General features: G+C 35.6%; 1 protein-coding gene and 1 pseudogene across 1 annotated transcript; one reads left to right on the top strand and one right to left on the bottom strand.

Moving 5' to 3' along the window:
* Window positions 1-29: 29 nt before the first annotated feature.
* LOC110821166 (2S seed storage protein 5 pseudogene) lies at window positions 30-852 on the top strand (annotated as a pseudogene).
* A 1,729-nt stretch (window positions 853-2,581) lies between these two features.
* LOC110821165 (putative polygalacturonase At3g15720) lies at window positions 2,582-13,545 on the bottom strand. Its single transcript, XM_088220554.1, has 10 exons — window positions 13,388-13,545; window positions 12,908-13,175; window positions 6,651-6,767; window positions 5,933-6,067; window positions 4,410-4,562; window positions 3,956-4,163; window positions 3,775-3,856; window positions 3,447-3,555; window positions 3,134-3,247; window positions 2,582-2,987 (listed from the first exon to the last, which is right to left on the bottom strand). The coding sequence occupies exons 1-10, from the start codon at window positions 13,543-13,545 to the stop codon at window positions 2,763-2,765; spliced, it is 1,569 nt and encodes a 522-aa protein (XP_088076680.1). The 3' UTR covers window positions 2,582-2,762.
* Between the last annotated feature and the right edge of the window lie 5 nt (window positions 13,546-13,550).

The following is a 13,550-nucleotide window of genomic DNA, read 5'->3' as shown; positions in this document are numbered from 1 at the left end:
AAATACCCATCCATTCCCCCACTTCAATTCCACCCATCCATCAATTATATACAAATCAATCATCATCATCATCATCACCACCATCATCAATGGCGTCGAAACTCACTCTCCTCTTCGCCACCTTCGCTCTCTTCATGCTCCTCGCCAAAGCCTCCACATTCGACCTCCAATACGAGTTTGAGGAGGATGAGGAGAACCAACAACGACCGCAACAACAGAGATGCCAACAGGAGTTCGTGAGGCACCAACGACTCAGAGCTTGCCAGCGTTTCATCAGGAGACAAACCTCGAGAGGACCTCGCCTGGAAGATGAATTAGTAGTCGATGATGAAGATGAGGAGAATCAGCAGCAGCAGCGTGGTCAGCAAGACTTCCAGATATGCTGCCAACAGCTGAGAAACATTGACCCACAATGCAGGTGCCCGGTGCTGAGACGCGCAGTGAGGATTCAACAACAGAGAACACAGGGACAACAGGGACGACCGGGACAACAGGTACAGCAGCAGGTGAGGAGGATGCACCGTATCGCCAGCAACATACCCAACATGTGCCAGTTGCAGCCTCGCGTCACTTGTCCCTTTGGCCAGCAATTGGTGTAAACCTCTCCGTCTCTCTCTCTCTCTATATATATGTATATGTATATATATGCAGAGGACGGCCATGTATGCAGAGGATCCATATATGTATAAGCACGAAAGAAATAAAGAAGTTGAGTCCTTGTTCTTGCGGTTTAGCCGCAGAGATTGGGGGGGGGGGGGAGAGAAGATAGTGGGTGTAAAAGCACATTATCGTGTGTGTATGGTTTGCTGCATGCATTTATATAATAAAAGCCCCCTGCATTTTTCTTCTTAATTTATTTGTTTTATGATAACTTGCTATTTTCTCATTAAATTATAACCTTGAAATAACGTGATCATTTCTAATGGAATTCGGATTTGAACTTAAAATAGAAATTATAGCTTGAACTAGACTCACCTTGTCTTGAAGTGCTATCTTGAACATGCAACTCGATGATCTGAGAGGTTGATTGATCCAATGAGATAATAGATGGTGATGATTGCTTTTCCCCATGAGATAATAGTTGGTGATAATTGCTTTTCTTAAACTTCCTCTTCTTCTTAATTTCAGTAAGCATTTTCATCATCGAACAAGATATCGTTAATCATTTTTTTTAAATTATACATTATGTACTCTTTTGCACCATCAGCATAATCAACAAAAATATATATTTTATATTTGTTATCAAACTTTGATCTATTCTTGATCGGTACATGAGCATAACATAAACAATTAAAAATATTCATGTAGCTAATGACTGGCTTGATGCTGCTCCAAGCTTCAATTGGAGTTTGATTTGGAACTGATTTCATTGAACCCATATTCAAAATATAAATTGCTGTTTTTAATGCTTCTACCCAACAAGTGTTTGACATATTTTTTTCTTTGAGCATCAATCTTATAATTTTGACAATCGGCTGATTCTTTTTTTCAGTGATACTATTTTGTTGAGTAATATATGCTGCCGTCAACTATCTCTTAATATCATGTTCTTTACAAAAAAACGATCATGGTCTCTTAAGGTAAACTCACTGCCTTAATCACTTAATAAATCATTAATTTTATGATCACTTTGATTTTTTATGATTTTAACACTTCAAAGATTTCTAATTTTTTTTTAAAAAAATATCAATGTCCTTTTTAAATAATTATCAATAAAACTTAAAAAATACAAACTTTGATCTTGTGATGGTGTCTGCACCTTTCCGTATATGTTGGTATGAACTAGTTCAAGAGGTGCACGTGTTCACCAAGATCCTCTAAATGGAAAAGATGTTTAATGCTACTTGTTAAAGATGCATCGTTGCATCATTCACATTTGCTCGAACTTGTGTTGATAAATGGTAGACCTTGAATTATATTTTTAACTTTTAGAAGTTTTAAAGTATTATAATTGAGATGACAGTATCTTTTGTGTTATAAATATGAGTAGTTTGTTATCTCAGTCCGTAATATCACTTCTGGAATACAGTTTATTTGTAGAAGAAAATTTTTAGACCTCTTCATATCAACTTAGGCTAGCAAATGATTGTTATTTCTCCAATTGAAAATTTTGTAACCTTCATCTTCAAAATAAATTACATAACCATTTTGTAGAAGTTGTTCGATACTCAACAAATCCTATTTTAAATTTAGCACTAATAGTACATCTCGAAAAAATTTAGGTCTCATCTTAGTTTCCACAACTTGACTTTGCCTCTCATGTTTTCTTGGGTCTTGTGTGATGCATATATAACTTGGAACAATTTTTGGTTACCTGCCAAGTGGTTTTTGAAGTCATTATTTAGGTACCAAATATTATCATTTTTTTCAATTACAGTGTGATATGTAAAAAAAATATTTTTTAGATTATTCTTTCATTCTATGAAATTTGCATGATCACGAACTTGATTTATGCAGTATTTTGCAATAAGGTTGTGCTGCTTGCATTTGTTGTGGGGTTTCTTAGTCCAACATCTCGATTAGATTCAAAATTTAAAAAAAATGATATAAAAATATAGATATACTTAAATAAATTCAGAATACAATTAAAGCAAACTTCCATCACTTAAGATATAAAAGCACCATTTTTACAAATTCAAGAAAACAAGTGCATAATGCACTTAATTTCCATTATTTAATGTATAAAATCAACAGAATTACAAACTTAAGAAAACAAGAGATATTTCACTACATTATTATATTAACATGAGACAGATAGATCTCTAATTAAGACAGTTCACAGGAGGATTTGAATTACGCCAACTTCCATGAGCATTAATGCAGGTAGCTGAGACTGCTTTATTATCAACTGCTGATATGTTTATTCCATCGAGCATAATGTTATTGCACCCAACAGTTTTGCTACAATTTAAGATGATCGCTTTACTGGTTCTAGTTGTTCCTCGTGCTCTAATGTAAGAAACATCACTTATTTGAACTGCATTACTCTATATCATCGTTCAAAAATACAAAAGATAATAAATAATTCGAGAATTACAATAATACAAATGAATTATTATATTTAATACCTCAATTATTATTAAATAAATGATTCACAAAATCAAGAAGCAAAACCTTTTGACTATATACATACTTGTTCATTGCATATCTGATAAGGACAGTAATATTGATCAATGACAATAGGGTTTGCCACTCCTATGAATGTAATATCTTCAAATGAGATTTTTCTAACATATCCTTTTCCTCCCTGTAGAAGAAATTCTCTTTCAATAATTTTTTGAATAAGTTTGTTTCAAGAATCAACAATTTTAAATTATATGAAATAAATATTTAACACTTTCATAATAATTAGTTTCGAGAACTTATAGTACTCAATATTATCTAATACTTAATAATTATTTTTCGAACATATAGATCTAAAATGTTGAAGTTTATAATTGAATTACCTGCCATGTTTTGATCCTTACTCCATTGTCAGATGCATTTAAAATAGAATTTTTAACATGTATGTCCTCCACTTTTGCCTCATCTCCATTCTTTCCTAAACTTCCAATACTATTCAAGTTATGATTAACCAAACGTTAGTTTTTGTTGATGTATATTATCTATTCAAGTTATGATTAACCAAACGTTAGTTTTTGTTGATGTATATTATATGATAAATCCACTTAAAGGCAAGTATTCATTCATGTATATGTATGTCTATATATATATATATATATATATAGGTAATTATAATGGTAATATATGTTTTTTATTAAATTCTAAACTGACCTTATACCATGACCCGGCCCACATGTCATACGTGTAATAGTAATATTATAACTTCCAGAATTGATTGCAACACAATCATCACCTACAATTTATTAACTTTTAGTAAAAAAAGAACTTAAGATTTTTATATACATAACTAAACAAAAGAAAAATATTTATATATATATATATATATGTATACCTGTGCCAATAAAGGTGTCAACAATTTGAATGTTCCTAGATTGACCAATGTTAATGCCGTCAGTATTAGGGCTATCATTGGGAGCATACAAACGAAGATCTTCGAGGAGTACGTCTACACAATTATATATAGATATGTGATTTCTTGCGCTGTTGATGTGTGTTATACCACCCACACGAAGCTTGCTACAGTCTTCAAATGACAATGCCTAGCCATGATTAACCAATCATGCATGAAACAAATAAAGAGAGGTGTTGATAGGAACGGTAAATATATATATATATATATATATACACATATGTAAATATGTGTATATATGTATGTGAGTATGATGTTTACTTACAGTGGGTCTCATGCAAGTGTTCGTCTGTGTTGTATAAATGGAAATAATTAGAAAATAATAGTTTAGGAAAGTAAGAATAGATTAATTAAAACTTGTTACTGATTAACTCACATTGTTGCAAGATTTCCACCAATTAGAACCACGACCATCGATTTGGTTAGAGCCTTTGATAATTAGGTCACGAATTCCTCGAAAAACAAGCCATTTATCTTTCTCTTCTCCCCATTCTGGCCCTTTAAATGGTGGCATCAAATAACTTTCAATCTGCGATGATGAAAAAAGATTATGTAAAAACAATTTCCTTTTTTGTTTTAAGAAACTTCCATAAGAAGAAAATACTTTTATATGAAACTTTTTTTATACTTTCTCTTAAGTTAGAGGTTATGAAAAAAAATAACAAAACAAACACAAGAATTTATGCTTTTTAATCTTTCCTCTTTCCTCGTGTGCTTGCTGTACACAGATGATAGAAGGTGAAAATATAAACACACTTTTTATTTGCATAATAAAAAATAAAAATGTTCCATATTATATATATATATATATATATCTGTAAATTTATGTATTAATAAATTAAGTAATATACATATACCAATTCTAATGTAAAAAAAATAATTCTCGTATCATAACAGATGCAGAAACAGATCCACTTCTAATTCACGATTCTTTGTAGATATATCATGATAACATATACATGAGTATAATCCACCCTAACCCAAGATCCTCTGTAGAGAAAATGATATAACAACAATTCATACTAAAGGAGCAGATAAATAGATGAAAAATTATCTAAATATATGATAGTAAACTAATAAAGTAAATATTCAAGACATATACTTGAAAGAGAAGTGCTATCGAACTTTCCGTTTAGTGCGTGAGAGAAGAAAGTTTGCAACAAAGAATTTTTTTAGGTGGTAAAAAATCACCATACTGAAAAATAGTAACAAGGAGTTGGCCTTGAGTAATCTCCAAATACTTGAATGACTATTTTAAATTAAAAAAAACTATATTAGAAAAATAACGAAATTATTTGATAAAATAACTAACTAAGAAAAAGTGAAAAAATCTTAATCTTTCAATTATTTACCTTCTTCCCTATAAAAACCATCTCAAAACCCTAAATTATAAAACAATCAGTAAACTTATTGTATGGCAGAAGTTTTATTTCTAAAATTATTTCAAAACCTTAAATTTCTTATTTTTTTTACTTCAATTCAACCATACACACTTATTCAATTTCTAATTTTGAATATCATTGCGAAACAACCACCAAATTTTAAAATATAGTTCAGTTCATGTTCAAAAACGAAAGTACCGTAAAACCCTACTATAAAATCTACAAAAAATCTTTATATATTTACAAGATTTGCAGTACGTCTTTATTTGACAGAAACCTAATAACTTGACCATCAAAGCAATTCCGAATGTCTTTGCCAATATTACGAGCGACACTAGTTTAACCTCGATGGATGGATATGATGAAATAGAAATTGTAATTTGGGAAGTACAATTGTACAAAGGCGTATTAGATTGAGTGAAAAGGATAATTAGGAAGATTTGATGTGTTTTAATTTGTTTGTTATTATTCTATTTATATATATGAAACTTAAATTTTTAAAAGGGAAAAGACTTACATAAACCAGAATTCTGGATTTGCAGGGGCCACTGAATTTCATTGGCTTCAACAAGAATGCTTTTCCTGGGGGAATGACGAGTTTTTTTAGACTTGACGATGCTCCACATGTTGCTGCCCATGCCTTGCTAAAAGCCTTTACATTTTAATAAATTCAAATCAAATATTAATTAACGATAATTAAATAAGATATTCTTCTTAATTGCTGAAAAAAAAACAATTAAAATAATTAAAAGACATTTTTTTCGCACAAGTAATCAGCTTATTATGTCTATAAATCTACATTTATATGCGTGTCGTATATATACATTTATATATATATAGAAAGGTACAAATAAACTTTATTAAATTATTTATTGACGTATAACTTTTATTTGTATACGTAGTAAAATATTTGAATATTAATTACTGAATAACTTGATCTTACCAATAATGTTGCTTCCAAATTTAATATATATATATATGGATATAAGTTTTTAAGGAAATATAAGTAAAGGACTAATTAGAAGGATGGGATGTGTATATATATACATATATGTGTACGTGTATCAATATCGAGAAGGAATCCGTATGTATCCATGTATGTAAATGCGTACACATAAGGAATCAGTATGGAGAAAATTTTGATTCTTCCTTTTTTTTCTTTTGTTTAAGTAAAAGCTTCGTTAGAAATAAGAGTAAATACATACATGAGAATGTTTATATACGTGAATACATACTCGAGAATCATCTGTCTTTCCGTCTCCTTTAGCTCCAAAATCCATTACGTTAAAAGTCTGAGCATGACTCGTTGAAACTACTACAAACATGATTACTGAACAGAGACTGACAAGCTCCTGTAAACTCAAACTTCAAAAGATTAGATGACTAGAAAATTTGGGACGTAGCCATAGAAATTAAAACTAACAGGAGGAAAGTAAGAAAAAATTCTTGCCATTTTCATTTTTCTTTTTTTTTTGTGTAATATCTTGATAATGATCGATCCATGGAAGTTGGCAGACAGTGATCTATTTATATTCTTATTTCGAAAGTTATAAAACATGGATTAATTGCATAATCCCAAATTATAACTAATTCAAAATATTAAATTTTATAATTAACCCAAATTATATATCTTCTTATCTTGGCAATAATTGATAGGGTCAATAACCTCGTGATCTTTCCTTTTTTGACGCGATATATATTTGATGAGTTTCTAAAATTTGATCTATTTTGGTTTTTTGTTTTTTTATTTTATAAATCTAACGATATATTAATTAATTATAAATATTAAAATATTATATAGACATGGCAAAAAGATAAATGAGGTGATTAAATTTCATCATAAGATCGTGAGTTCTTTTGTTAATTAATATGAAAAACCAATTTAATTAATATGTAAGATAATTGTCAAGATAAGCTCTAGCTTTGAAATAAATATTAAAATTTGACGTTTAAGTAATTAGTTTATTAGTCTAATTGTGAAATTATATAATCAAATTAAAATAGAATTTACGTGATTTTTTTATATAAAAAAATATTTTATGATGATTAGATTTTTTTTTATAATTAAAATAGATAATTATAATTACAAAGGAGATAACTTTCCTTTCGTTAAACTTAAAATTTTGAAAAAGATAATTGCAATTTTCCAAACATTTCTACTCTAAAATATTTTGGAAATAATTAATTAATTGCTAGTGAATTGGGTAATTTGCGATCAATATTAACCAATTTTGTAGTGTTTTGGTTTCTTATTGCGAGATTTTGATTACTATAATCAATGGATCAAAATTACCAAAAATGTCAAATTAAATAATTATTTATAAAAATTTTATATGCGTATATATATATATATATATATGACATATCACAATAATTATTACATCAATTTATTTAATAAAAAAATAAAAATTCGAATTGTATTTTTTGAATTTATTTAAAAATTATTTTTATTTTTAGTGTATTACAATTAATGTTTATATTGTAACACCCACACAAAAAAAGAAAATAATAAAATAAAATAAATAAAAATTTGTGTATAATTAAGTAATTAATAAAATTTTTTATTATTTTATTTTATTTTGTTGTATTTTATTTTATGTAATTTGAGGTAAAAATGAAGTAAAAATTGAATGAGTATGAAATTACAAATAATTTTTGAAAAAATTGGTAAAAATTTGGATTTTAAGAGTATTTTTAAAAGAAAAATCGGAAACCAATGATCAAACTGCAATTTGGAGAAGTTCTAACACGTGGAACGTCCGGTCAGCAGCCCCAACGAACTAGGACACGCCACGTGGGCGATCCGCGTACCCGCGATTGAACGACCCAGGTCCGTTCCTGCGCGTACGGACGGCCTGGATGCGCTCCCTCCCAAACGTGATCGAACGGCCAGATTCAAATGCGATCGGATGGTCCAGAGTGGATCGCAATGGACGGTCCATATTTTATCATGATGAATGGTCTAAATTCACTCCTTATTTAATTATGATCGGACAGTCCAGATCAAACGCGATGGATGACTCAGATCAAAAGCGGACAGATATAAATAACCCCCATCCGCACTAAACCCTAACCCTAGCCATCAAATCCCCTCGCCAGAGCAGACAACCCAACCGCTAGGGGCAGACCACCGCCACCCGCCGCTGCACCGGAATCCTCTCTGACCACCAAAAAAGGTAAAAACTTCTCATTTTGCACGAAATTCAATTTTAAGCTCATCCATGGCAAAACCAGAGCAAAAAGACTGGCCAATTGGCTGAAAAGTGCCGATGAAGTTTGGCGGCGCCGCCGCGAAAAATTTTACAAAACACCTCCGATGAGACCCTTTTCGATTCCTGTTTTGTATAATTTTTCTACCGTTGTGATCACCGTGTCCTTCTCTATAGGTTGACCGGAGCAAAACACCCAACTACAACGTGAGCCGGAGGAGCCGCCGCACCGGAGAGCCCAGCCCCTGGTGAGTTTCAATTTTTCTTATTTTTTTGGCCAACCGAGATCCTTTAACGTATTTTTTTTCTTATGGATCAATGCAAAATCGGTCAAATTTGGTCGAAAGTGGCCAACCCGAGGCGGACCACCGTCGCGAGCGGCTGCGCCGTCGTCGGAGCACGGTGGTGCCGTCGTTGGAACACGGCGGAGCTGCCGTGCCGGAATTTCAAAATTGGGGATATGGGACTGATTTTGGGTTCGTTTGGAATATTTTTAGGTACTATTAGCACGTTTCGATTCTCGAATAAAAATTCAAGGAACCTAGGGACCGCCCATAGGCGCAGTAACCAGTTTAGCTTTTCAGGCGTCAAATCGAGTGAGAATGTAATAACTGAAAAAAAAGAGGAAAAGGGAAGGCAAACGACATCGTTTTAAAGAGAAAAAAACGATATCATTTTGCAGAGAGAAGAAAACGACGTCGTTTTGAAAAAGAAAAAAACGACGTCGTTATACAAGGGAAAAAACGACGCCATTTTGAGGAAACTGGTGGGATATAAATAGGGGGCGAGGAATGAAGGAAAAAAAGGAAAGAAAAAGAGAAAAAAAGAAAGAACAGAAGAAGAAGGGAGCAGGAAAGATAAAGAGGAGAGTAAGGAAGGTTCCAGAATGAGAGAGAAGGGAAGGGAGCGAAGAAAAGAGGAGACCGCAGAAGGTGATAGCGCGATCGGCAGGAAAAAGGAAGACGGAAATGGGAGGTACGGTAATATATTTCAAATACGTGTGTTGATTTGAGATTTGAAATATGGATGAGAAATTTGGAGGTGTAGTGTGTGTTTGTGAATGCTTACAGAGGTGGCAGTGTACGGAAGAGGCCGTGTAGGGTGAGTGTGGGCGATAAGACATGTGGAAGGAAGTTGGCCACATGAGAACCGTGGGAGGAGAGAGAAAGAAGGTGACGGTGCGGGGGAGGTCCGAGAGAGATGTAGGAGTGTGGAGTGAGAGGAGGCTGGGGGAGAGAGGTTGGCGGTGTGAGTGGAGTCCGAGAGAGAGGTAAGGGTGGGGAGTGAGTGGAGGCCAAGAGATAGAGAGAGGTTGGTGGTGTGAGTACAGTCCGAGAGTGAGGTAAGGATGTGGAGTGAGTGGAGGCCGAGAGAGAGAGAGAGGTTGGAGGTGTGAGTGGAGTCCAAGAGTGAGGTAAGGATGTGGAGTGAGTGGAGGCCGGGATAGAGAGAAAGGTTGGCGGTGCGAGTGGAGGCCGAGAGAGAAGTAGGGGTGTGGAGTGAGTGGAGGCCCGGAGAGAGAAGATGTTTGATGTTAGTGAGTTATGTGAGAGGGAGCTGGATTGTGTGAGCAACGTGGAAGGAGAGAGAAATATGTAGTGGCTGTGAGGATGAAGTCCAAGAGAGAGGTAGGGAGGTAAAGTGAGCGAAAGCTAGGGGAGGGAAGGATCCGCAGCGTGAGTGAGGTACATGAGGGAGTGGAGTGGGATTGCTGGAGCCTTGGGGTGTAGGCAGCATAAGTAGAGTCCGTGGCGGTAGGGAAAAGACGGTGTGAGTGGGCACTCCTAGAGTATGTCGCAGGTAGGGGGCAAAGAGGAGCAGTGGGAGAGAATGATCAGCGTGTGTGTGTGTGGCCCGTTAGGGGTCGGTATGGGGATAATGGTCACCGAGGTTGGTGACAAAAGTGAATGAAAATGGTGTGTGTGTGTGGCCTGGTAGAGGTCAAGAGGTAGCTGATAGTCGTCGATGTTGGTGACGGGAGAGAATGATCAAAGTGTGTGTGTGTGTGGCCTGGTAGGGGTCGAGAGGTGGTTAATGGTCGCCGATGTTGGTGACGGGAGAGGATGATCGGAGTGTGTGTGTGTGGCTCGATAGGGGTCGGTAGGTGGATAATGGTCGCCGATGCTGGTGACAAAAGCGAATGAAAATAGTGTGCGTGCGTGGCCCAATGGGGGTCGAGAGGTGGTTAATGGTCACCGATGTTGATGACGGGGGAGAATGATCGGGGTGTGTGTGTGTGGCCCAATAGGGATCGGTAGGTGAATGATGGTTGCCGATATTGGTGACGAAAGTGAATGAAAATAGTGTGCGTGCGTGGCCCAGTGGGGGTCGATAAGTGGTTAATGGTCGCTGATCTTGGTGGTGGGGGGCATCGCTAGTACACCTGGGGTGGCGTTGGGGGACGGAAACCCTGGGTATGTAGGACTGTGGGATACAGGGGGGGTACTTGGGTTAAGTAGTGAACCGGTGGTAGAGGCATGGGGTCTTATATTGTTGCATCTCACACCTGTGTTTTAATATTTACTGTACTGAGTTAGATGGACTCACTCTTTATTCTTTACAGATGATGTAGGAACGGAGTCCGGATCGAAGTTGCTGGCGTCCGAACCTAGTGTGTAGTATAACAGGATAAAGATTTTTGTTCTTTTGACATAATAGAATGTGTAACAATTGATGGTAGCATAGATATTGAGTACGGTTGTATTGTATGAGATACCTTGTGCATGATAGTAGGTTTATCTGGATCATTGAATAAGGGATCGTGATAGTGTTTCCTTGTGCATGACCGATTGATTATGGAATTGGTTGTTTGGTTGATTACGCCCTAAAAGTGAAAAGAAGGAGAAAAAAAAAACCAGGGTGTTACAGGGGATCTCTCACCCTATTTCCTATTATAAAATTGAAGTTTAAATAAATAATAATATATTATTTTGTACGAATTTAAATAAATGTACATAATTAATTATGAATTACTAATGGAGCTCGAACCGAAAATTATTCTCTGTTAATTTCTGTTAATTTATTTTATAGTCTAAAAGTATGATGGTATCTGGTTTATCAATTTTATGGTTTGAATGCATGAATTGTTGCCTTACGTGACTACTGTTTGATTGAAAAATTGAGATGTGATTGTATTCCCTGATGTATGTTTGTTTGCTTATGTGATCATGGTTGATTTGGAAAATAGAGACTAAAGAAAAACGAAAAAGTTGTGTGATTAAATAAGCAGATGAAATGGCAACCTTACTAAATATCCTGAGAGATGGTGGACAGACTAGGTACATAGGGAACCCTATCGTGAACGTTGTCTCATACCGGACGGGGTATAGAGACTTGGTAATTTAGTGCTCATACCGGACGGGGTATGGGGACGGCCCACTTCATCTTCCTACTGGACGGGGTATTGAGATTTAATAATTTGGTGCTCATACTGGACGAGGTATGGGGACAGCCCATAATTGAGATTGTTAAAGGAAAGGGGTCACGTGTAGCAGGGACATCCCTATGAACCCCCATGGATACTAGTAGGCTGGTGAAAAGGTGACAGTTATTGTTTGGTTAGTTGATGATGTATATAGATTTATGATATGTGCTATGTTACTGATCTTATATAAAATTATAATCCGTATGATATTATTGTCTGCATAGGTTGTTTTCAAAAATTCTACTGTGGTAAGTGAACGGTAAATGATTGTATGATTGATAAATGGATTTGCTAAATTTAGTGTGCTTTTAGTTATTTTTATTTTTGTTTTTATACCCATCTTTATTTCTGTGTCGGTGATATCGTGTGATATCTTTATTGGGCTAGTGTAGTTCATTCCTTATTTAACCATTTCATATCAAGAAAACCAGGTTCCAGAGTCCGATCCGCAAGAAGATTGCGAGTAGATGCTAGATATTTTCTCTTTTCCATTTATTTCCTTATTTCTTATGTTTATTTCAAAAGAGTGAATTCCATAACGCTGTTTAGTACTTTTATTTTGCTTCCGCACTTAAGTTATCATCTATTTCTTTTAGATTTTCAGGGTCGTTATAGTTGGTATCAGAGCCGCGTTCCTCGAACCCATTCCTTACACAATAATCTTAAGGAACACCAAAACAATGAATTATCACTCAACCATTCCTTATGAAATGTAGGTACAGAGAGATGAGGAGAGGAAGACCCCCACTAAACCGAGCAGCCCGGGATGGTTCACTCAGAGAAGATGTTGACCGGATATTTGATATGCTAGAGAGACTCATTACTACCCAACAGGCCCGAGGGAAAATGAGGGAGCTACCTGACCCTCCCCCGCTGCCACAGGTTTAGCCACCCCTACAGCAAGAGGATCCCGAGCCACCTCAGTATGACTATGCTCTTCCACAGTACCACCCAGCACCACCCCAGTATGATCCGATACTTCAGCCACAGTACCACCCGGCACCACCCCAGTACAATCTGGTACCCCTGTCGTATCAGCAAGTAACACCGTAGGGCCATCCAGTCCATCCTCAGCATGACTCAGTCCCTCTTCTGCGGGATCCAGCTCCTCCCATGATGGACCCAGGCTACATAGAAAGGTATAAAAGATTAAACTTATCTACTTTTGCAGGTAGATCCTCTTTTGAAGATGTCAAGTACTAGTTAGCAGAGACTGAAAAGGCCTTCAAGACCCTTGGGGGACTCCTGAACAGAAAGTCACCCTTGCTACCTACATGCTAGTGGGAGAAGCAGACTGCTGGTAGGAACTCAAACAGACCACCCTGTCTGTTCCAGTTACTTAGGAACAGTTCCTGGTGGCTTTTCGTATAGAATACCTTTCAGAGCATCTCTGACATCTAAAGGAGATGGAGTTTGTACAGTTGGTCTAAGGGAACATGACTGTGTCAAAATATGCTCGCAAGTTTCTAGAGTTGGATCGATATGCCCCTGAGACATTATTG

Source organism: Carica papaya, chromosome 5 (genome assembly GCF_054855325.1).
Source record: "Carica papaya isolate Zhongbai chromosome 5, ASM5485532v1, whole genome shotgun sequence".
Lineage (NCBI taxonomy): Eukaryota > Viridiplantae > Streptophyta > Magnoliopsida > Brassicales > Caricaceae > Carica > Carica papaya.
The sequence above is the reverse complement of the archived record's forward strand: the minus strand, read 5'-3'. Positions and strand labels throughout refer to the sequence as shown.

Excerpts from the sequence above, each read along its gene's own strand:
- LOC110821165 (XM_088220554.1), bottom strand. The coding sequence starts at position 13,545 with ATGTCTCAGGGGCATATCGATCCAACTCTAGAAACTTGCGAGCATATT. Across the intron at positions 4,164-4,409 it reads GGTGGAAATCTTGCAACAAT|GCATTGTCATTTGAAGACTG; the intron begins GTGAGTTAATCA and ends AATCATGGCTAG. Across the intron at positions 3,857-3,955 it reads TGACACCTTTATTGGCACAG|GTGATGATTGTGTTGCAATC; the intron begins GTATACATATAT and ends AATAAATTGTAG.